The 23,142-nt window shown below is 43.2% G+C and overlaps 1 protein-coding gene across 1 annotated transcript in view; it reads right to left on the reverse strand.

Moving 5' to 3' along the window:
• Positions 1-23,142, reverse strand: part of ASTN1 (astrotactin 1) — a 328,556-nt gene that overhangs the window by 201,996 nt on the left and 103,418 nt on the right. The window contains exon 2 of the mRNA XM_045983425.1: positions 11,495-11,682. Coding sequence (XP_045839381.1) covers positions 11,495-11,682 — 188 coding nt within the window. The remainder of the gene's footprint in view (positions 1-11,494; positions 11,683-23,142) is intronic.

The raw sequence follows: 23,142 nt of genomic DNA on the forward strand, positions 1-23,142 counted from the left end.
TCTTAGCTGAATGCGGTCTGGAGTCAGATACACTTGCCTTGAATCCTGGCTCCACCTATATAACCTTGGATTTGTGATTTACTTTCTCTAAGTCTCAGTGTTCCCATCTGAGAAGTGGGAGGATTGTTATCTGTTTCAAAAGGCCGTGGGAGTTGATCCATACAATGCATGAAAATGATCCCATTCATTGTCTGGGACCCAATAAGGGAAATGTGAGCTTCATTACTAGAAGTATTACCCATTCTTCAGATCAATTTAACCCCACAGATTATGACTCCTGCTTTCAAAAGGACCTTCAGGGAATTTTGGAACCAAGTACTTAAAAGTAATTTGTTGGCTTCTATATCAAGTGGGCTAAATTGCTGAACAGAGTATTACATCATGTTGTTAAAAAATAGTATCCTTGTGAAAATGTGGCCTCTTAGCTATTTTCCTTGCTGTCTGGAGAAATAGGGGCAACTTAAGGCCCCTTATGAGCTTCAGGAAAGAGAAGAACAAAATTGTAAAGAGGATGTAAAACATGTAAAGAAATGAAAAAGAACACTCCACCTGGCTCCCAGTGGCTCCCAGTTCTGCCAGAGGCCATCCTCAAATATGAAGTGTTAATAATATGATTAAATGTTCCTTGAAAGCAGAATGTTCTCTTATTAATTTTCTTTTTTTTTTAAGTTTTCATTTATTTATTTTTTCAGTCTAACAGTATTCATTGTTTTTGCACAACACCCAGTGCTCCATGCAATACGTGCCCTCCCCATTACCCACCACCTGGTTCCCCCAACCTCCCACCCCCCGCCCCTTCAAAACCCTCAGGTTGTTTTTCAGAGTCCACAGTCTCTCATGGTTTGCCTCCCCTTCCAATTTCCCTCAATTTCCTTCTCCTCTCCATCTCCCAATGTCCTCCATGTCATTTGTTATGCTCCACAAATAAGTGAAACCATATGATACTTGACTCTCTCTACTTGACTTATTTCACTCAGCATAATCACCTCCAGTCCTGTCCATGTTGATACAAAAGTTGGGTATTCATCCTTTCTTTTTATTTTTTTTTTTTATAAACACATAATGTATTTTTATCCCCAGGGGTACAGGTCTGTGAATCGCCAGGTTTACACACTTCACAGCACTCACCATAGCACATACCCTCCCCAATGTCCATAACCCCCTCCCCCTCTCCCAACCCCACCTCCCCCCAGGAACCCCCAGTTTGTTTTGTGAGATTAAGAGTCACTTATGGTTTGTCTCCCTCCCGATCCCATCTTCTTTCATTTATTCTTTTCCTACCCCTAACCCCCCCACGTTGCATCTCCACGTCCTCATATCAGGGAGATCATATGATAGTTGTCTTTCTCCGATTGACTTATTTCACTAAGCATGATACTCTCTAGTTCCATCCACATCATCGCAAATGACAAGATTTCATTTCTTTTGATGGCTGTATAGTATTCCATTGTGTATATATACCACTTCTTCTTTATCCATTCATCTGTTGATGGACATCTAGGTTCTTTCCATAGTTTGGTTATTGTAGACATTGCTGCTATAAACATTTGGGTACACGTGCCCCTTCGGATCACTACGTTTGTATCTTTAGGGTAAATACCCAGTAGTGCAATTGCTGGGTCATAGGGTAGTTCTATTTTCAACATTTTGAGGAACCTCCATGCTGTTTTCCAGAGTCGTTGCACCAGGTTGCATTCCCACCAACAGTGTAGGAGGGTTTCCTTTCTCCACATCCTCACCAGCATCTCTCATTTCCTGACTTGTTAATTTTAGCCATTCTGACTGGTGTGAGGTGATATCTCATTGTGGTTTTGATTTGTATTTCCCTGATGCCGAGTGACGTGGAGTACTTTTTCATGTATCTGTTGGCCATCTGGATGTCTTCTTTGCAGAAATGTCTGTTTATGTCCTCTGCCCATTTCTTGATTGGATTGTTTGATCTTTGGGTGTTGAGTTTGCTAAGTTCCTTATAGATTTTGGACACTAGCCCTTTATCTGATATGTCGTTTGCAAATATCTTCTCCCATTCTGTCAGTTGTCTTTTGGTTTTGTTAACTGTTTCCTTTGCTGTCCAAAAGCTTTTGACCTTGATGACATCCCAATAGTTAATTTTTGCCCTTGCTTCCCTTGCCTTTGCCAATGTTCCTAGGAAGATGTTGCTGCAGCTGAGGTCGAAGAGGTTGCTGCCTGTGTTCTCCTCAAGGATTTTGATGGATTCCTTTCTCACATTGAGGTCCTTCATCCATTTGGAGTCTATTTTCGTGTGTGGTGTAAGGAAGTGGTCCAATTTCATTTTTCTGCATGTGGCTGTCCAATTTTCCCAGCACCATTTATTGAAGAGGCTGTCTTTTTTCCATTGCACATTCTTTCCTGCTTTGTCGAAGATTAGCTGAGCATAGAGTTGAGGGTCTATTTCTGGGCTCTCTATTCTGTTCCATTGATCTATGTGTCTGTTTTTGTGCCAGTACCATGCTGTCTTGATGATGACAGCTTTGTAATAGAGCTTGAAGTCTGGAATTGTGATGCCACCAACTTTGGCTTTCTTTTTCAACATTCCTTTGGCTATTCGAGGTCTTTTCTCGTTCCATATAAATTTTAGGATTATTTGTTCCATTTTTTGAAAAAAATGGATGGTATTTTGATAGGGATTGTATTAAATGTGTAGATTGCTTTAGGTAGCATAGACATTTTCACAATATTTATTCTTCCAATCCAGGAGCATGGAACATTTTTCCATTTCTTTGTGTCTTCCTCAATTTCTTTCATGAGTACTTTATAGTTTTCTGCATATAGATTCCTAGTCTCTTTGGTTAGGTTTATTCCTAGGTATCTTATAGTTTTGGGTGCAATTGTAAATGGGATTGACTCCTTAATTTCTCTTTCTTCTGTCTTCTTGTTGGTGTACAGAAATGCAACTGATTTCTGTGCATTGATTTTATATCCTGACACTTTACTGAATTCCTGTACAAGTTCTAGCAGTTTTGGAGTGGAGTCTTTTGGGTTTTCCACATATAGTATCATATCATCTGTGAAGAGTGATAGTTTGACTTCTTTTTTGCCGATTTGGATGCCTTTAATTTCTTTTTGTTGTCTGATTGCTGAGGCTAGGACTTCTAGTACTATGTTGAATAGCAGTGGTGATAATGGACATCCCTGCTGTGTTCCTGACCTTAATGGAAAAGCTTTCAGTTTTTCTCCATTGAGAATGATATTTGCGGTGGATTTTTCATAGATGGCTTTGATAATATTGAGGTATGTGCCCTCTATCCCTACACTTTGAAGAGTTTTGATCAGGAAGGGATGCTGTACTTTGTCAAATGCTTTTTCAGCATCTATTGAGAGTATCATATGGTTCTTGTTCTTTCTTTTATTACTGTGTTGTATCACATTGATTGATTTGCGGATGTTGAACCAACCTTGCAGCCCTGGAATAAATCCCACTTGGTCGTGGTGAATAATCCTTTTAATGTACTGTTGGATCCTATTGGCCAGTATTTTGGTGAGAATTTTTGCATCTGTGTTCATCAAGGATATTGGTCTGTAGTTCTCTTTTTTGGTGGGATCCTTGTCTGGTTTTGGGATCAAGGTGATGCTGGCCTCATAAAATGAGTTTGGAAGTTTTCATTCCATTTCTATTTTTTGGAACAGTTTCAGGAGAATAGTCTTATTAATTTTCTATCTCCTTAGTAGATATGTGTGTGTGTGTGTGTGTGTGTGTGTGTGTGTGTATACCTACTGGTAAAGAATCCATAGCTAAATGAATGAATGAGTCAATGACCTTTTTAAATCAATGATAGGTCAACAGTGCTTTTAAAACGTTTTTGGTTTTTTTTTTTAACCTTACTACAAAAGTGTAAAAGTATGTAAATGAAGAAGCCTATTGTTCTATGACTTTCACAATTTTAGAGTGGGAAGTCCCTAACTGTCCTTTTCCCTTCCCTGCCAATAAGCTTGCTGCCAGCTGTGGGGTGGGGTGGCTGAAGCCAAGGTTAGCAGCTGGATGTAGCCAAGCTGAACCGAATCTGAGCTTTTGGGTTTAGCTGCCTGGTGTAGCTACAGGAAGAAAGATCTATATTGCACTGTGGTTGTGGGTCCTAGTGCTCATAGAATTATTAGTTTGGAAGTAACAATGGGAAAAAGTGTCAGATGAATCTCAGCAGTCAAAAGTGGGCAAAACAACAAAAGTTGGTAAAAGGAATGTAATAAATACATATCGAGCACTCACTATTGTCCAGAATATGAGCTGCGTGCTTCTTAGAGCATAGAGTCTAGACTCTGACAACTACCTCAATTTTGATCCTGGCTCCATAACCTAACAGCTGTTTGAGTCAAACAGCTGTTTGAGTTACTTCGCTTGTCTGGCTCCCAGACCCATCATTTGTAAAATGGGATGATAACAAGCCCTACTTCATGGTGTGATGAGAATAAAAAATAAGGCAACAGATACTGAAAGTACTTAGAGTAGTGTCTGGCACTTGGTAAACATAAAATAAAACTGTGATGATGAGGATGATGGTGGTGGTGATCCATGATGGCGATGACAGTGATGACGGTAGTGATGGTGATGATGGTTGTGATGATGATGACAATGATAATGATGGTAATAGTGATGATGGTGATGATGGTAACAGCAATGATGGTGATGATGGTGATGATGATGGTAATTGTGGTAATGATGATGGTAATGGTGATGATGGTGGTGATGATGGTAATGATGGTAACAGCAATTATGGTGGTGATGATGGTGATGATGGTAATGATGATAACAGCCATGATGGTGATGATGATATTAATGGTGGTGATGATGATGGTAATGATGGTAACAGCCATGATGGTGATGATGGTGGTGATGATGGTAATGATGGTAACAGCAATGATGGTGGTGATGATGGTGATGGTGGTGATGGTGGTGGTGATGATGGTGGTAGTGATGATGGTGATGATGATGGTAATGATGCTAACGGTGATGGTGATGGTGATGACGACAGTAACGATAAGGATGGTGATGATGATGACAAAAGCATCTTTCTGTTCTCCAAGCATCTCCACAAGTATATGCCCATTGTATTGGACAGTTAAATCAGGGAATCATGGCTTCTCAGCTTCTGCTAAAGAACATGGTTCTGAGCTGGGTCTGGAGCAGGACTGATCATGCTCTGTGCCACCTAAGCCAACCTCCCCATAACAATAGCCAGTGGGAGAAGGTGAGGGTTACATCCTCCTATGGGATAACTTCATAGGAAAAGCTCTGAACAAAAAGGACTGCAGTCACTAGCTGGTCCCTCTGCTTGTCTCCCTATGGAGTTAGAATACATGGAGGAAAGCGGGGAATCTGGCAGCTGCATGGACAAAGCTGGAAACATTGGAAAGCTGCAGGGATCAGGAGGGGCCATAAGTGAGGGGAGCTGATGAGTAAATGGATAGTACAAACATTAGAAGTGTCACAGTGAGGGTGAGATTTACAGATTAGACTGGACAAAGGAGCTAATTCATGGCAAGAAGAGCAAAGAAAACAGTCACCAAAGAGCCAAACCACAGACTGCTGAGGCTGAGGGCCGACAGGATGACTTGGACTCTGCACCATCTCCCAGCTCCAGACTCCATGCTGGGGAATTTTTTTTTTTTTTTTTTAAATCTGAAGAATCCTGTCTCCCTTAACTCCATGTGAATTTCTATAGTCAAACTCCATTACAAAGAAGCCCTGAGTGCAGTTCCATTTCCATTTTTTGAAACTAAAAAGCCTCAGCAATGAATGTATCCATTTCACAGATGAAGTGGGAAGCTTCCAGAAAGGTCAGTGGATTACCTGAAGGGGTAAAGCCAGGTTCTGGAGTTCATCTTCCAACCCTAAGCCTGGTATTTCTTTCCCACATACACCAGCTCCCACTCTACAGGAATACGGGAGGGCACTTAACACTCACAACAGCACGTCAACCAGAAAGCGGATGGACTTACAGGTACCTGTACCTAATATGCCTTGGCAAGAGTTGCACAGCCAAACCCTGGTGCCAGGTGGGAAGGTTTTATAAACCAATTATCCCTCGCACTTGGGATAGCCCCCAGTGGGCCCGGGCATGTTATCTTTCGAACCTCAGTCTGTCAGGAACACCCCAAGAGTGAGGAGGTCTTGTTGGTAGGAATCTTGCTGATTCTTTTAGGGACTGCCCACCATTTTTGTAATGGAACGCCAAGTACACAACGATGGCTTTGGCAAGTGGGGGGATGGCCCAAAATCAGTCCTGCCTCGTGATGGCTTGAATAGCTAGAAATGTTCTTCTGACTGACTCAATCATTACTTTAGTTCTAGCCTTTGTGGTAACACAAGATATGACTAAACTCCCCCATTTCTTTCTAAAGATCAGAAGGATCAGCCCTGATAAATTAGGGCACCCTCAGCTGAACTGAGCAAATGATATAAATTGACATTAGATATGTAAAAGTGACCCTTACTAATGAATTTGCTAATCAACTTCTCTAACAGATTAGCTGAAGGCAAAAGGAATGGACAGAGAAAGCATCCAGCTCTCCTGTGCCCACAGACACTTGCTAATTAACTGCTGGTCTTGGTGGCACATAGCAATGACCATGTGTAGAACCGCCCTTCCCTGCCCCTAGACGTCCCTGAGCTTTAGAAGTGCAGTGCAGACAGCTTCCAGCAACAGAACACATCATACGTAGGCAGCTGAACTGAACTTGAGCAAGGATGAGCACGGTTGTCTACAGTGCTGGAAACACAATCCTGAAGACCCCGCAGGTATAATCCCTCGGCTTTGCACTGACTCGGCCCACGTGTCACACCCCCAGAATGGGACTTCTCTGAAGTGTCCATTCTATTTCCTGGACACTGGGACTCCACGGCAGCACCTGGGGCCTTCTTTTGTTCTCTACACTGTTTCTCCCCAAAGAAAACTATGTGTCCAGGGCTCATTTGGGGCTCCCAGAAACAAGGTGCCTAGAAACACCCGAGAAGCCGGCAGCCAGGGGTCACAGGAACCTGCAGACACTGGCCAATGGGCTCCACCCAGCCAGGACTAGTGGTCTTCAGCAACTCCCAGCTTTCAGGGATGGGCTCGAGCTACACAATCCTCAGGGAGATCAACAAACGTTCAAAGATTATTTTTCCCCACATCTGTTGTATTGGGCCTAAGAAGGCTGAACTAAGAAAGATTATCTACCAGTGGGAGTTATCACCGCAAAAAAACATGTATCAAACTGAAGCATTTTTGAAAGGTTACTTGCTGTGAAAAATGTATTTAACCAACCTATATGCGTATAGGAAGTCTATTAGCATTGCCATCTTTAATTACAGAGATGAAATATATAGATAATACATTAAAATGCTATTATGCACCATTCAATTCCTTTGCATACTTTAAGAAGAAAAATGTGGATCATATGGCAAATTAGCCAAAGTACAATATGGAAATTTAAATCCACAGAGGCTGAATATCTAATGTAAAGTCATAATAAAACCTGATCTTCTATGGAGTAAACAATTTGCTTATCCCTGAAAAATTCTTTTGACTTCTGGATTTAAATTCACACATCAATTTTCATTTGATGATTTTGCTTTCAGTTCTTCAAGAGTTTGCAAAAGAGTACCCCTGTGTACCTCAGTAGTTTTCTATGTCAATTATCTTGCAAAATTCAAAATAAATCTCTTCAGCCCCCGTTGGAATCGTGCAGGAGGTTAAAACCCATTGTTTGACCCTCCAAGCAATAATATACAATTTCAGGAGGGAAAGAGTACCTCTTTGGAAAAAATAATTCAAAAATTTTAGGATGTGATTGAAAAATAAGAAAAGCAAAAGGTTTTTCAAAGTTTTAAATTGCCAAGTTCCCAGCCAAGGTATTGGTTTTCTGCAAGCCCACAATTTTGCTGATGGTATATTTTTAGTGGGCACAGTTTAAGAGAGAATTCCCCAATTCTCATTCATAGAGTGTCACATGGACACAGAAAAGGTTTTCCTTTGCCTTTCCATCTCTCATTACTTACACTCTGTGTTTAAAACTAAACGCAGTAAATGCAAAATATAAAAATAAACAGTGGTCCCTGCATTGAGGCAATATGGATGAGAAAAGTGTAAATACATGAGAGAAATGTAAACCCGAAGGTTTTCACAGTACCATTAATTCCCTTGACACATATTGGAAATATTTAGAATTACCAGTTAAGCTTTTAAATATACATTTTCTTAACAAGAGAGAAGAGGTTGGGTGTATTCGTGTTTTGATAATCACCTTAACTTCTCTCTTCTCCAAATTATGTTATTTGGATCCAAACTGAAAACTGCATCAGTATCGATCATTATAGTTAATGAAAAATAGCTCACTGTTATCATTTCATAACTAACAGGGTTTGGATAATAAAATTTCGTGTAAGTGCATTCTGCTGCCCAACAGCTTTACTAGTCAAAGGACTGCAAAAATCTTCTGATGTTTATAATACTCTCTTTCTAGAGGGCTCAGATGGCTGCCTACTTCACCTCCAAAGGATATGGTATAAAGGGTATCAGATAAACTCAGAGTCCCTGAGTCTCTTAAGAAGGACCCATCAGAGATTCTAGGAATGACATCCTCAAACAGGATACCCTCAGGCTTGGTTTCTAAGCTAAGGGCAGACATGCAACTTTAGACTTTGAAACTGTATCTAGAAAAGAATGTGAGGGATAGGCAAGGTGCCGAGCAAGGGTGTATGGCATGGAATGAGAATGGGGCAAGGTAAGGTGGCAACCCTGGGTTGAATGAGACTCTGTTAACCACACCATCTTTGACAAGGGTGGAAGGCAGTACTTCTGTCTTCACTCTACCTTGGGATTCCTGTTTTCTTACAGAAGTCAACAGCCTTCCTGAATTTTTCATCAAGATGTGGGCCTATCCATATTGAAGAGGTCAAGCCACAAACACAAGACTTGCCTACCCCTAACCTTTGCCATGCACTTTTAACCTCTCTCCCCTCCAGCTTAATGAAAAATCACATAGAATAAAGTAAAGTAAAGCTGCAGGAACAATTTCTTCCATTTTATTTGGAAGACAGAATGTCATTGCTGGTCTTCCATGGGTGATCGGTAGCATATGAAGGAAAGATTTCAGAGACAGGATGAAGGCTGGCCTTCGCTCTCTTTCCATTTCAGTGCCCATGGTCCATTAATCCCTGCTCGGGAGGGCCTCAAAAAAAAAAGCATTAATAACGTAGGGCTCCTCATAGGGGTTGTTATATTTTAAGGGCACAAACCATGTCCTCAAATCCTTTGGCATCCTTGATTGGCACATTTCTAGCTTTACTCCACCCACCCGCCCACAACCACGCATGCGCATATACACACATACTTATATACACATACTCTTCTCGAGAGAACTTACTAAAACACATCATTCTGGGGGCAGAACGTAGGATCCCTGCCACACCAAGATGGGACGGAGCAACTGGAACCAGCTTTAGACTGTCTTTCTTTGGAGGCTCACATTACTCCTCCAGCCCCCACCAAACACACCTTCTGACCCCTTCCCCATCTTAACCACCCATAGTCAAGGTCTCTCTTTCAGACACAATCACACCCGATATCAGTTCTTGGGACATTCTAGACACTTGTCTACACCTTAAACATTTCTTTGGTGTGATGACTCATTCCTTGAACTGGTCTTAGACCAAAAGAAACAAAAAGAAGCAAAAACCATCCATGATAATGACTGCTTTCCACAATGATGGGAGGATGGGAATGGCTGGTGGGAAGTCCACCATTGTGCCTTTCCTTTCAATCAGACTGTACCATAAATGTGAAGACAATGTAGCCTCTGTTTCTGTCACTCCAGTCAATGCCAAGATTGATTCAGTTGATCTCCTTGCTCTCATCACTCTCTGGACACCACAAGCTACATTAAAGAAGACAAGCTTCCCCAAGAGAGAAAATGTTAGTCTATAATTAAGGATGTATGAGTAGGGCACCTGCCTTATCATAAACCTCAATTAATTTGGAAATGCGAGGCAGAACAATCTCCCTTCTCTGCCTGCCTTCTCACACATCGAGACACAGATTTAACCTGCATGTGCCCTTCAAGGACTCTTTTCTTGACCATATAGTTTAAATAAAGTAGCTTGTGTCTACACAGGTCATCTAGCAAGCCAGTTGTTCATAGGACACGAATGGAAGAAGAAATAGAAGACTTAGATTCTGAGATTTTTATCAGAGATTTTCCGGGGAGAGTTTCAAAGCCAAATATTTGGGTGATGGAAATTTTTATATATCTAAAATGTGCTCAGTTTCTCCGAGTCTGATACACAAAACTAAATAGCATGTCATGTTGGTACCAGAGGAATAGATAAGAGTTTAGACCAAGACTTAGACTGGTTTTCCATAGTGTTTCACAAATGTGAAGCAATCCATGCCTTCCTGCACATATGGCCCATGAAACCAGTCCAGCCCCGGCCTGCTTGCTCTCAGGCTGCCCTCAAACCAAGTGATATATTTGGTTTTACCAATATAGTACTAATACATGAAAGATCTACCACAAGTGAAACAGGCATTTTCTGTCTCCACTGGGGAAATTCATTCATTTCTTCCACAACATTTACTAAGCATTAACTATCTGAATGCATTGTTCTAAGTGCTAAGAAGACATCAGTGAACAAAAAACCCACCAAACAGAATCCCTGCCTGCCCTTGGAGCACTTACTTATGAGAGAGATTCTACAATACAAGTTCCTAGAATTTTAGAAAGAATCTGCTCATTTTCTTGAAGCCTCAAATTTCTCAATAGGAGAAGGGATGCCGACAGTAACATTCTGAGCCAGGCTGCAGAGAAGAGCAAGTATGTATTGATGTGCCCTTCGTTGTAAGAGGTGAGGAAGCCAAACACTGACTTTCTCCCCCCTGGGAAAAGAGAGAAGAGGATTGGTAGCGGCAAGGAGCTTGGCAATTCAGTCATTCCACAGATACGGATGGAGCAAGTATTATAAGATATTCTGCTTTACTAGTTGAATAACCCCTTTCTTTTTATTTTTTTAAGATTTTATTTATTTATTTGACAGAAAGAGACACAGCAAGAGAGGGAACAGAAGCAAGGGGAGTGGGAGAGGGAGAAGCAGACTTCCTGCTGAGCAGGGAGCCCGATGCAGGACTCGATCCCACAACCCTGAGATCATGACCTGAGCCAAAGACAGATGCTTAATGACTGAGCCACCTGGGCACCCCTGAATAACCCCTTTCTAAGACAACCCAGTGCCCTCACTGGATACTGTCTCTCATCTGTAAAAGTCACTCCATATCTAGCACGTTCCCAAGGCGAACAGTTGGGCAATGGCAGTACAGAAACAATCACAACTTTTACTTCACCACAGGTGGAGACAGTTCCCACAAATGGGACATTGACTTATTCACAGGAGCAATGACCATGGTGCAGTGGGTTTTGTAGAGCTGTGTCTATGGCACCAAGTCCCTTCGTGTCAGGACAACATCAGCTATGACCCAAGAGGCTAAAGCCATGGCGCCCTTACCATGACAGAGATGTGAAGGATCCTCAGCTCTTCTTCTGCTGACTCATGCTGGGGTTCTTCCGTTGGGTCTTGTCCAGGGAGACTGGGGGCACCATCTTGGTGATGAATGTGAAAAAGCAAAGTGCCATTCTCCAACCATTGCTGTCTCCAGCGCACCAGAGGGATGTCCTCTGTGTTTCCTGAGATCTCTAGGGGACAAACACCAAAGGCACGGGTCAGAATTCTGACTGGAACAATCTGAATCTTATTCCTCTTCCTCTTCATCAATGGTACCAATTAGCCAGCATCAGTTAAAAACAAAGGGTTCCCGCTCAAGTTAAGTCAGGTTTACCACTACCTCAAATCTCCAGGAAGGGAAGGAGCCCTCAGAAAAACAATGCTCCCCCATAGGTCTTTGCACCGTAATCTAGTGAGCCGGGCTCTCACCCATTGAGAAAAATACCAAGGTGAAAATTCAAGTTCTTCCCCATATTTCTGGGATCAATAACATCCTTTACCCAGCACAGTTTGAACCTCCTGATAAACCCCCGAGGTAAATACAAGGTTGTTTGCCTCTTGTAAATTTGAAAATCTGAGTTCGCTAGCAATTATTCCTAGACACCAGTGACTCTACCAAGGAGAGAGTTGGTAATTACTGTGCAGAGAACTGGCACGTCTGGAACAGTCCTGAGAGGTTACTGCAGAGTCACTGGGGCTCACAGGATATTTCTAAAACCACAATCATTTGCTGCATAGCCCACTGGTGGTGTGGGATACGTGCTGTGTCCGGTAATATTTTAATTCCCTTTAATGTTTCTCTCATCTTTGCAGAGGAGAGGTTGCACACGTGGAGAAGGTGCTAAAGTGGGGCCTCGTCATGGATGGAAGCGCTCACCCGCTCTCAAGGCTCTACATCGAGGCGGCAGATGAATGTCAATGATGAGTAACAAAACACCAAAGTCCTACTATGCGCGCCACACTGTAGGGGCTAAGCTACGGTTACAGAAGTACGCCATGATTACAGGTCAATCTTGCTAATATTCCTGAACAACATCGTATGGAAGCTGTGAGACATCCCACAATAGAGAGACCTGATTAACCTAGCCTTTCCTAAACTTCATTTGGCCTCCAAATCCCTTCTCCCTTAACAACTGTGACCACCCAGGGGAACGGATATTCTGCTGAGCACACGTTGGCAATGCATGGCTTTATAAAACTTCATTTTTTAAAAGGCATGGCTTCTTCTCTTAAAATTTATCACCTTTGACCAAAAAAAAAAAAAAAAATCCATAGGCATAAAAAAGATTTAATAAGACATATTTAGAATAGTATTCTCATCAAGTACCACACCATAAAGAGGGAAGCAATTTTAAATATTTATGGAGTTTATAAATATCTTTCACTATTTGTAGGAGGGCACAAATGATGTGCTTTATTTATTTACTTAGATATTTATTCATTAATTTACTTACCAGATACCCACTGGGCATGTATTATGCACCAGGCACTGTTCTAGGCACTGTAATACTAATCTAATACTAATCTAAATTAGTATTAATACTAATACTAATCTAAATGAGTCCCTTAACAAGCTCTCCAGAGCAACCAACTCTGAACGAATTCGAACGTCGTAGGTGTTACACCATGTGCATAATGACATCATGTGGAAACGTAGAGGGAGAGAGTAGGCTTGCCTGGGTTGAGGGTGGAAGAGGGGGAGAAAAGCAACCTTTCAGAAGAAGATACTGGTTGTTGGACCTTGAAGATTGAGTGGACTTCCTTTTAACAGGTAGAGAAGGGGGAAGAGGACATTCAGAAACTGATAGGATAATTAGAGAGAGGAGGAAGAAAAAGAGTACGGTCTGGTCCTCTCAGGGTAGGTCAGTGAGAAGAATTCATACAAGCCACCGGTCACTCTCCTGTCCCTGGAAGACACGGATGGTATTCCCTACCTCCTCCTAACAACCCCCAGACCAGGGAGAAGAGTAAATGGGCATGTGAGGGACAATGAGGAGAAAGCACAGACAAAGTGATCAGGGCTCCCCTCCATCCTCAGCTCCTCGCCCCATCTCCTGGAATAGTCCATCGTCCCATCAGGACGGTAGGCTGCCCACACTCTGGGAAGTGACCAGCACAAGCAGCCAGGAGGTTGCAGTGGGCAGACGGTGTGACCACAGAGGCTCACCTGCATCCGGGTCTTGGCTTTCCATGGGCACAGCTCCATTTGTTGAGTGAGACAGTGAGTGACACAAGCCTCCCGAGTTCACTGCAGCTCTAAGGAGGCCTTCCAGACTCCCAGGTGAAGAGAGATCCTGGCGAGAGCCTCCCGGCAGTAACCCTGCGACACATCACTGAAGCTCCCCCCCATCACAAGCCCCTCCCCGACCACCAGTCAAGCCTTCACCTCACAACACCAGGACAATTCCTCCTGAGAAACACACCCTTCCTCCAAGTCCCTTCCCGGCCACTGCGGTAGGAACCAGTCTCCTCACCACGGACAACAATCACAACCATTAACAGCTGCTAGCAGAGCACCTAACGCCATCATTAAATCACCCAGAGCAACACACGTGCAGACCCTACCCACACCTGCTCTTAGCCAGCCCGGGATTAATTCCACACACGTTGAGTGCCCCTTCAGCCTTCCGGTAACTCTTCAGAAGGAATCTAGCACCTCACAACTCTAAAGTTCCTAAGCCGATTTTTTTTAATTTCCCAGGAGACCCTCATCAAAAAGGTGAGGCTCATTCTCTCCATTTTAACTGTGGAAGCAAGGACAAGTCAACCCAGACCTGAATCAAAATGGGACAAAACCTACCAGATCCCCTCTGCGCCCAGTGCACACAGGATGACGTGACCTTTGCACAAGCACCGAGAAGAGAAAGCCCTTGAGGACAGAGTCCATGTGGTCTTCTAGGAGTTTTCGTGCTGCGATATTTTAATTTGTTGTGCAAAATCTTAGTATTCCATGACTTCTTTTTAAATTGAGATCAAATTCACATACTATAAAATTCACCCTTTCAAAGTATATTATATGTATATGCACAAAGTTTACAACCGTCACCACTCTAATTCCAGAACATCTTCACAGCCCAAAGAGAAACCCATGCCTATCAGCAGTCCAAGCCAATTTCTAAGGAGGAAGTCATTCTGCTTCGGGATCCTAGGAGCGATGGTACCAAGGAAAGAACAGGTACGGTGGGGTTATTGGAAAATGCTCCCATGGGGAGGTGAGCTGAGAGGTCACAGAGAATCTCTGACCTAGGCTTCCAGGCCAACCCTTTGAATCTCTTTGTGAGTTATTCATGCCCATCCCCACAGACAGTGATATCCTGGTTCAGCCTAGACCAGACTCATTGTAGAGGGCAAAGGAAGTAGGGCACCATGCCTGCCCATAAGGGCACTTGTCATTTTTAAAACTCAAGATAATTACAGAATGATAGCTTCCTCCCTGGCTTTTTTCCCTATCCTGGCAGGATCTGACACGGGAGGGCTAAAACGCTAAACCAGGAACTTATTTACTTATGCAATACCTGCCCTAGGTCAGCCAATGAAAAACCCAGGGTACAAGAAATGTTTTGTGGATTTCATCACCAATGGGGCTGAGATCAGAGCTTGAAACATCAGTGTAATCATGTTGGTCTGGATATTAGCAGATTATCTCAAGAAGAATGTCAGAAATTGCTCTATCAATGCAAGCCTTCCCTGAGATTCCCAAGAAGCACAGATGAGAAGTGACAGTTATTCTAGTACAAGGCTTCCTGAGGGCTACGGAAGACGCTCAGACAGAACCTTTGCCACAGTGTGCTCATAAAACAACTGCCAACAGAATCCTTCACAGCCATGTCAAGCTACCACGGGTGGGATGGGCACCACGGCCACCATCACACTGTGGGACCGAGATCTCTAGGAAGGGAAGGCTCTCCTTACTTTGAGCATGTCCATTCTTCCCCTACACAAGCTTCACATCTCTCAGCACCTCCCAAAATTCTGGACCTGCCCGGAACACACAGGAACCAGGATGCCACTTATTCTTACATGTAACGAAGACTTTTGGAGCACACTCTAATGGTAAAATTCAGCAAACTGTGCTATGTGATCCCTATTCCCAAGGAGACTTTGATCGAGTAAGAGCCTGAAGACATGGCCATGACTAAGTACTGGGGAGAGGAACAACAGTGCCGAGTGACGGGGTGGCACCCAGCTGGACAGAAACCCATGCAAAGGCACAGAACGGGAAGAGATGCTGGAGGCCAACTCCAGAAGAAGAGAACGATGAGTACAAAGAATCAGGGTGATGCCTGCTGGCAGAAGGGTGGCGTTTGTTCAGAGGAGTTGAGGCTAGAGATGTACACTGAGGTCAACTGTAAAAGGTGTAAATGCCAGTTTAAGGAGTTCTGAGCTAACGGCAAGTTCTCATCTGTGTAAGAGAAAGCTGGATAGAAGAATTTCAGGACCCTCCTATAACTTGGCATTTCATGATTCTAAGTCCGTAACAGTATGCTCCACATGACCACCTAGAAAGATGATCATTTCAATGTGCCAAACATTGTCCAATCTTTTTTCAGATCGAACCCACACTCCACCACCTCCCCTTTTCCTCTGGTCACAGAGTGGACAGGTGTGGGATATCTCATCAGAGCCTTTAGGAGCCAGACCCACTTTCTGACTGGACCTCAGGTTGGTGAGAAAAGTTCTCATTCTGGTGCATATATGTGGTTTTTAAGGAAGAAATGTTGGAGCTTCTGCATGTAATAGGGAAGCAGGAAGATGGAACCTCAAGCAGAGACATATTAGAGAATAATCTGGGATGGGAAAATGCCCAGAAGACAGTGAGATCAAATCACTTTTAAATTAGTCCTAGCCATTGTTCTTTTTTTTTTAAGATATATTTATTTTAAAGAGAGAGAGAGAGCATGCACACATATGTACACGCCAGGGAGCGGCGGCAGAGGGAGAGAGAGAATCTGAAGCAGACTCCCGGCTGACCATGGAGCCTGATGCAGGTCTCGATCCCAGAACTCTGAGATCATGACCTGAGCTGAAATCAAGAGTCAGACACCTAACCGACTGAGCCACCCAAGCACCCCCTCAGTCATTTTTCTAGTATTAGTTTGAGTCCTGTGAACTTGTAATACCGTCTCTTTGTGGGGTTAGCTTAGGATACCCAAATCTTGCTACCGAATTTCCTTTTCCAGACACAACCACTTCCTCAACCCATACAAGTGCCCTGCCCCTTTTTAGGTCCCCTCATGCTGAGCATCCCTGAACTAAGCTGCTGAGACAACACAGCCTGTTAGCATTAGAATTTCCCCCAAAGACAACTTCATTGAGCGCCAGATCCATGAGGCCCTCTTTCAAAGAATCTGGCAATTTCAAGTCAAATGTGGATTTGAAATGGAGACGTTCTCAAAGATCCCCTCAGTCACTGAGAAACTTAGAGTGGCTTTGAGCAGTTCTGGCTTTCCGGGCCCCTTTTTCACTCCTGGCAAGGCTGGGTTTCAAGCTGAACCCCGCTAAGTAGTAATAAGGTTGGTCAAGTGGGGAGGTCAGGCTGGAAGGAAGCATTAACTTGTCAATTCTTAGCCTCCTTGTTGAGACACTGGCTGAACTGACCCTGCAGTCCTTCAAGGTTGAGGGAGACACCCTGATGGCCACTACTAACCACCAGGATTGTCAAACTTGCTGTTCATCTTAGAAACTTGTCCTCCAAACCCAAATTCATACAGCTTCTGAAAAGGTTCCCCAGAGCAGAGTTAGGAAAGAACTCAGTCAGTTGGAAGACAAACAAAATGCACTACCATGAAACTCCCTGCTGTTAAGGGACTGGAGCAGGGGGGCATCTATGCATTTTCAGTTTTGCTTGGTTGTTTTTCAGTTCTGTTAAGTGTGATATTGTGAATAGCTCCATATTCTTCATGAAAAAGTTCCAAGGGAAAGGGACCATCTCTACAAGTGGAATCTAGCCTTCCTTCCACTTGTGCTATGTGAGGGGCCATTCTGAGTTTCCCTATGGGATGAAGCTTTAAGTTCAGGACTTCAGTAGGGATAAACCAATTGCTCCAAACAAAAATATCAAATGGGTCTTGTCCACCAGTGACTATCATGATGGTAACCAAAGGTAAGCCCATGATATAATTACCCCTTTCCTTCCATTCTTTTTCACTTTCCTTCCCACACTACCCCCCACCTGCCCAATTTCAAAGTTTGAAAGATATTGATGGTAGGTGTAGTTTTCCACATGGTTTCATTATGGTCTTCCAACTGAAACTATTAACAGTGGCATTAACTTTCAACACCTTTGTAAGAAAATAACCTGCTTAAGTCAGGGGTTAATAACAGTAGAGGATCACTAATTATCCTGCGAATCTTTACCCTGGTATCAAACGTGACCCAAGTCTTTAATGTCTCTGGAACGGCAGCCTCTGAAGACCCCAACTTGTTCCGTAACATAATGACAGCAGCACATTAGTGTCCTGGCCATCTGTGAAGAAAGATAAGGGACAGATGAAGAGCAGACAAAGGAGAAGAATGCAAAGAGGACAGACAAAGTCAAGGAAAGTAAGAAAAGGAGACTAGCCAGAGAAGCGATGTCCCTGGGGCTGAGTTGGCTGGGCCTCCACACCTCTCGCCACGGGGACCATCTGGAATGGAGTTCTGAAATGATACAACCCCACAGCCCAGAGTGAGAAACACATAAGATAAGGTGCCCTGCTGGGCCTGAATTCAACCAGCACAGATGCCAAAAACATCGATTGCTTGCCTGAAGTCCGTGCCTATGGAGGCCTGGCTCAGTGAACAACAAAATGGGAGACAACATAGACAGAAATTCTTTTGTCAAGATGTTCGAAGTCCTACTGGGAATAGGACTCTCGTTGTGCTTTCTCTGTTCAACTTGCGGTCTGCCATGGGGCTGTTTCTTATCATCTCATGGCTTGAGCCATGTCCACAGCATTATGCAAGCAAATACTTTATAGCAGAATGGCTTAAAATTTTGAGAATCTCTTTTCCAAGTAACTGGAACCTTCTTGACTTGCAGATTTGGAAGAGAAATTTCCACTTATGACCAGGAGATGGATAACTGAATTTCTATTTCCCCTGCTTGGTGACATTTACTCTCAAAAAACAAGAGCGCCTCAAAGCATTAATGATCCAGTGATGAGAAACGGAATGGCAGGCTGAAGAGAGCACTGGATGGGGGAGCTGGGAGAATAAAGCTGCTACAACCTCCCTGGAGCTCACTTATCTCAACCTCAAACGATGGGAACAAAAGGTCTCCAACGACTTCCTAGCTGTGACCATGGTGTTCTATAACCCAAAACCACACATGACACTTGGTTCTAGTTAACACCCCAAATCAGGAGCAGACTGCGTATGTATTTCTGCATGCCAGCTGGGTAAGGCTCTGTAGAAGTCTTTCAAATCAGACTTTCCTCTTGGAGTCTGGGATGCTTCTAACTCAATCCAGCCCGTCAACTTATAGAATAAGCATTGTCAGTATAGAAAGTCATGAGAGTGACCTCTGGGAACTCAAGTCAGTGGTCCCTGATAAGAAAGAACCATCCACATATAGATGCCTCCAATGGTTTCTGACAAGTTATCTACCTTTTCTGTTGATGTGGTCCACGGTAGTCTCAGTAAGAAAACGTCACCGGATCCCTCTCGGCAGCCCTACCTTATATGGTGACCCTTTAAACATCAAAAATGCTCACTTCCTTTAAGGCTAGCCACCCACTCCACTTCTCTTTTTCCAGAAAAGGTTTAAGATGGTCTAAAAGGAATCAACACAGAAAGCAAGAGTGATTAGAGAAAGAAATAAGGACCTTGACAGTCCATGGTATGTTGTCTTTGGGGATGAGGGGTGGAAGAGGATGCAAAAAAACAGAAGGTAGATTTTTAAAATCAGACGTGATGGAAAGCAGCAAAGCTTTCTATGGATGCTGCTGGAAGTAGGTCACTCTCTGCTACTCTGTGCTGGCATGAATAGCAATCGAGCAACAACATGAACATTCTATTTACCTAGCCATGGAGATGAAAACATTCCTGTGGCGGAAAAATGCAGCCAAAAGGTTCTGACACAACTAGAGAGATGAGGAGGCATTCAAATGGCTTATGATTTCATCCAAAATGGTTTGCTTGTTCCTACTACAGTGTTTCTCTGGATCTTTTCAAACCTCTGCAAAGAGTTTATCCACATGATACTCATTAAAGTCTCATTTGAAAGGGGAAAAAAAAAAAGCCCAAAGCTCTTTGAAAAAGGCAGGGTTATCTCAGCCGCAGATGTATTGGTAAGAAAAATTTTAAATATATCCAGCTCTATTCTCCACTACCACCAGACTGACCTTTGTAAATTGAGATAACGGCACGCATTTAACAAAATCTGACATCAAGTAAGATGTGTAATAATATTTAAACTCTGTAATGTTAAAATATGTATTTACGGATCATTTCATACATTGTAATGAGAATAAGTCATTCTGAAGCCTGCAGTTTCACGACTGGAATTCTGATTTGAGCTTTGCAAGTCCTTGGGGGCCACGTGCCCGCAGGGTGGCAAATGGAAGCAATACGGACGCCCGGGCTTTGGAGAGCCAGGGACCTAGACGGATACGGGCTGATTGAAAGGATACGGATTCTCAGAGCCATTGAGAGCTCTGCTCCTTCTGAATCCTCGCTCTTGTACTTTTAGTCCTTCACTAACAAAGAGTTTAGTATTTGCTTTGGTTCTGGTCCCAAACTATGTCAGTGAGGTCCCCTCTAGGGCTCTCACCCTAGGAAAGGAATGGGAAGGGAAAATGAGAATGACAAAAGATCATCTGGAAATGACTTAAAAAGGAGGAAAATCCACTGCTTGTCCTCAATGGTCTTTATTCATCTCATTTCTAATTAGTGCTCATCCACTTGTATTTCTGTTCTTGTCACCTGAGTTTCAGCCCAAGGAGTAATGATGTACTTATTATGCACTAGCTCTGCTAAGAAGCCCTTTCAACATCCAGGAGCTACCTTAATCCTCAATGACCCTTTAATGGGGGTATTTATAGGCCCATTTTACAGACGAGGAATTCCAGAAAAGCCAGCCTATTTAACCAAGTTCACTCAGTTAGAAAATACGAATTAGGGAGGAAAATTCCTAGACCCTTTGGCCTTGAAGCCAAGGCTACTGTTCCTCTCTACTATTTCAGTTCTCACTCTCTCATTTTGCAAATCTCAACCCCAGGGTAATATAAGTACAGTGCTTATCAGTATCTGATATCTGATGCATACTAGTCAACATCAATGCCTTCACTGTCCTTCTTAGTACTGTGTTGTTGTCATTATTGGAATCACTCACATAAGTTCCAGAATGGACTAATAATCCTTGACAGAGTTAAGCAAATGGTACTTTTAAATGACTCCAACTGCTTAAGAGTCTTTATAAATCCGGGAACCCCAAGTCCAGGAATCAGCTCAGGTCTGTAAGGAACCTGGGCCAAGTCATTTGTGGACATTTCCGCAATGCATGCTAGCAAATGGAACACTCTGTAGATATCTCTCATGAAACCCCCACCCACAGACCTCTGCATTAAGATCCGGCCATGGAGATTCTCGCAGAGGGAGACTGAGCTACCCGGACTCATTCAAGGCCAGCACGCAAGGCCAACTCTAGCAAGCTTGCTATCAGACACATGGCAAGATAATCCTGAAATCACACAGGCAGGTGTCCCCAGAGGTGTGGGGGAGTGGTAACTGTGGTCAAGGAAGTTGGAAGGACCAAATGGAGGCAGTGCTGAACTAACAGCGATAGGGATGCCTGGGGGACTCAATGGGTTCAACGCCTGACCCTTGATTTTGGCTCAGGTCATGTGCAGAGTCTGCTTGGGATTCTCTCCCTCTACCTCTGCTCCTCTTCTCTCTCTCTCTCAAATAACATCTTAAAACAAACAAACAACTAACAGTGGTAAATGGAATCTTCTTCTCCTCCGTATAGACTCATCAGTATAGTACTTGTTATCATAAATGCCGAGGTATTACAACTTAAGTGGAACTTCCCATTCTCATCTTCACCCTGGGAGAACAAATTTTCAGCCCATTCCTACAGACATGTGAGCTCACCTTGCAGACCATGAGTGTTGCCTTCTTGCAAATACATGGTTAGGCAGGCCAGGCATCTCTCTCGGGTCTTCTCTGTAAACCAGCTCCTCCTTCAGAAGAGGGGGGGTCAAGTGACTTCTAAAGGCTCTTCTCACTCTAAGATTCCCTGATTTTATTTTTCATCTTCCTATGATCTACAGTTGCCATACTGAACTGAACCTTAGGTTCTACAGAGTGAAGATGAAAAATGGTAATAATCTTCCGTATCTCTGCTGTGTAATCCAGCCTAAGAGAGGAAAGTGGGAGGGAATTCTACAAAGCATTCAAAGACTCAAGCATGTGAAAAACTCCTTATTATAATCACTGTGTTATAATGTGCAAAGCCCTTTCTTATAAGGCCCCCTCCCTTTTCATTCATCAATCCTATGTGGTGGGTTTTACAGAAATAGAATCAGAAGGCCAAAGAAGGTGAGTGAAGATCGCAAGGGTTAGAGCTAATGAGACAGAGAAAACAGGGCTCAAATCCAGCCTTCTGACTCCGAGCTCAGTGCTCTTTCTACCAAATGGCACTGTCTACCACAGCGATGCTTATTGATACTGAGAAATCATGAGCCACTGTGCTTGTATTTCAGCTTAATGAATTAGATATATGGAAGATATACATCGATAGTAAACACTGTCAGGAGTTTGAAGAGTTTGGGCTCATAGACCCAGGAACGGAATTGAGTTATTAACCAGTTCTCACTAGTGTACAAATCATGCAGCAATCTGATGTGATTTCCCTGCGACAGACACCCCTGGAGGATCAGATCTGTTTTTTTCTCTCTTCCAGTTATGGGTCTAAAGATTCCCTTGACACTGCCTTAAGCCCATTTCTGCAGGCTAATTTGTGTAAGTGTTCATTACAATAGGGGTCAAGATGACCTCTAAATGACCTGACAGACAGATCTCCCCAAGGAACTGTGGATCTAGCCATCTAGTCCCCAGTGATAGTAATTTTAAAGGAATACCAGGTCCTTGACGGCTTTAATATGTTGCTGCTTAAACAGGAAAAACAGACATTGACGGACCAGTGGCTAACAGCTTTCCACTTTTCTTCCCCACTTTCTTTATTATAGCCCTCTTCATTCTAGAGCCCTCCCCTCCTCTGCAGGCCCTCTACATGAAACACACATTAAAGGACTGAGAGTGAAAAAAAAAGGGAGTCAAGCATTCTTCACAAAGGACTTATTTTTGAAAACAGGTGAAGTTTGTCCACCATTTTGCATTCATCTGAGGCACCAATCCTTATGCCTACTTTGTTCTGCCCCTTTCTGGTGCTGATCAGTGCTCTGTGGAGCGTGCCCGAATCTCTGTGCTTTTATCATCATATATACTTCAGGGCACCAAGCTCTGCATGGGCCTAGGATTTATAAAGTGCTAGATGATACGAAGATCAAGCTGAATTCTGCCAAAAATGAAGTAGAACAATTGAAAATTACTATTTTTCACAACGACTAATATTGAGCTAAACACATCCGTGCTCCTTAAGCTGCTCGACAGCCTATAAGGTGTGGACTATTATTATCCCAGGATTGGGAGGTGAGGTACGGAGAGGC

The sequence above is a fragment of the Meles meles genome, chromosome 17, assembly GCF_922984935.1.
Source record: "Meles meles chromosome 17, mMelMel3.1 paternal haplotype, whole genome shotgun sequence".
In the NCBI taxonomy this organism is placed as follows: Eukaryota; Metazoa; Chordata; class Mammalia; order Carnivora; family Mustelidae; genus Meles; species Meles meles.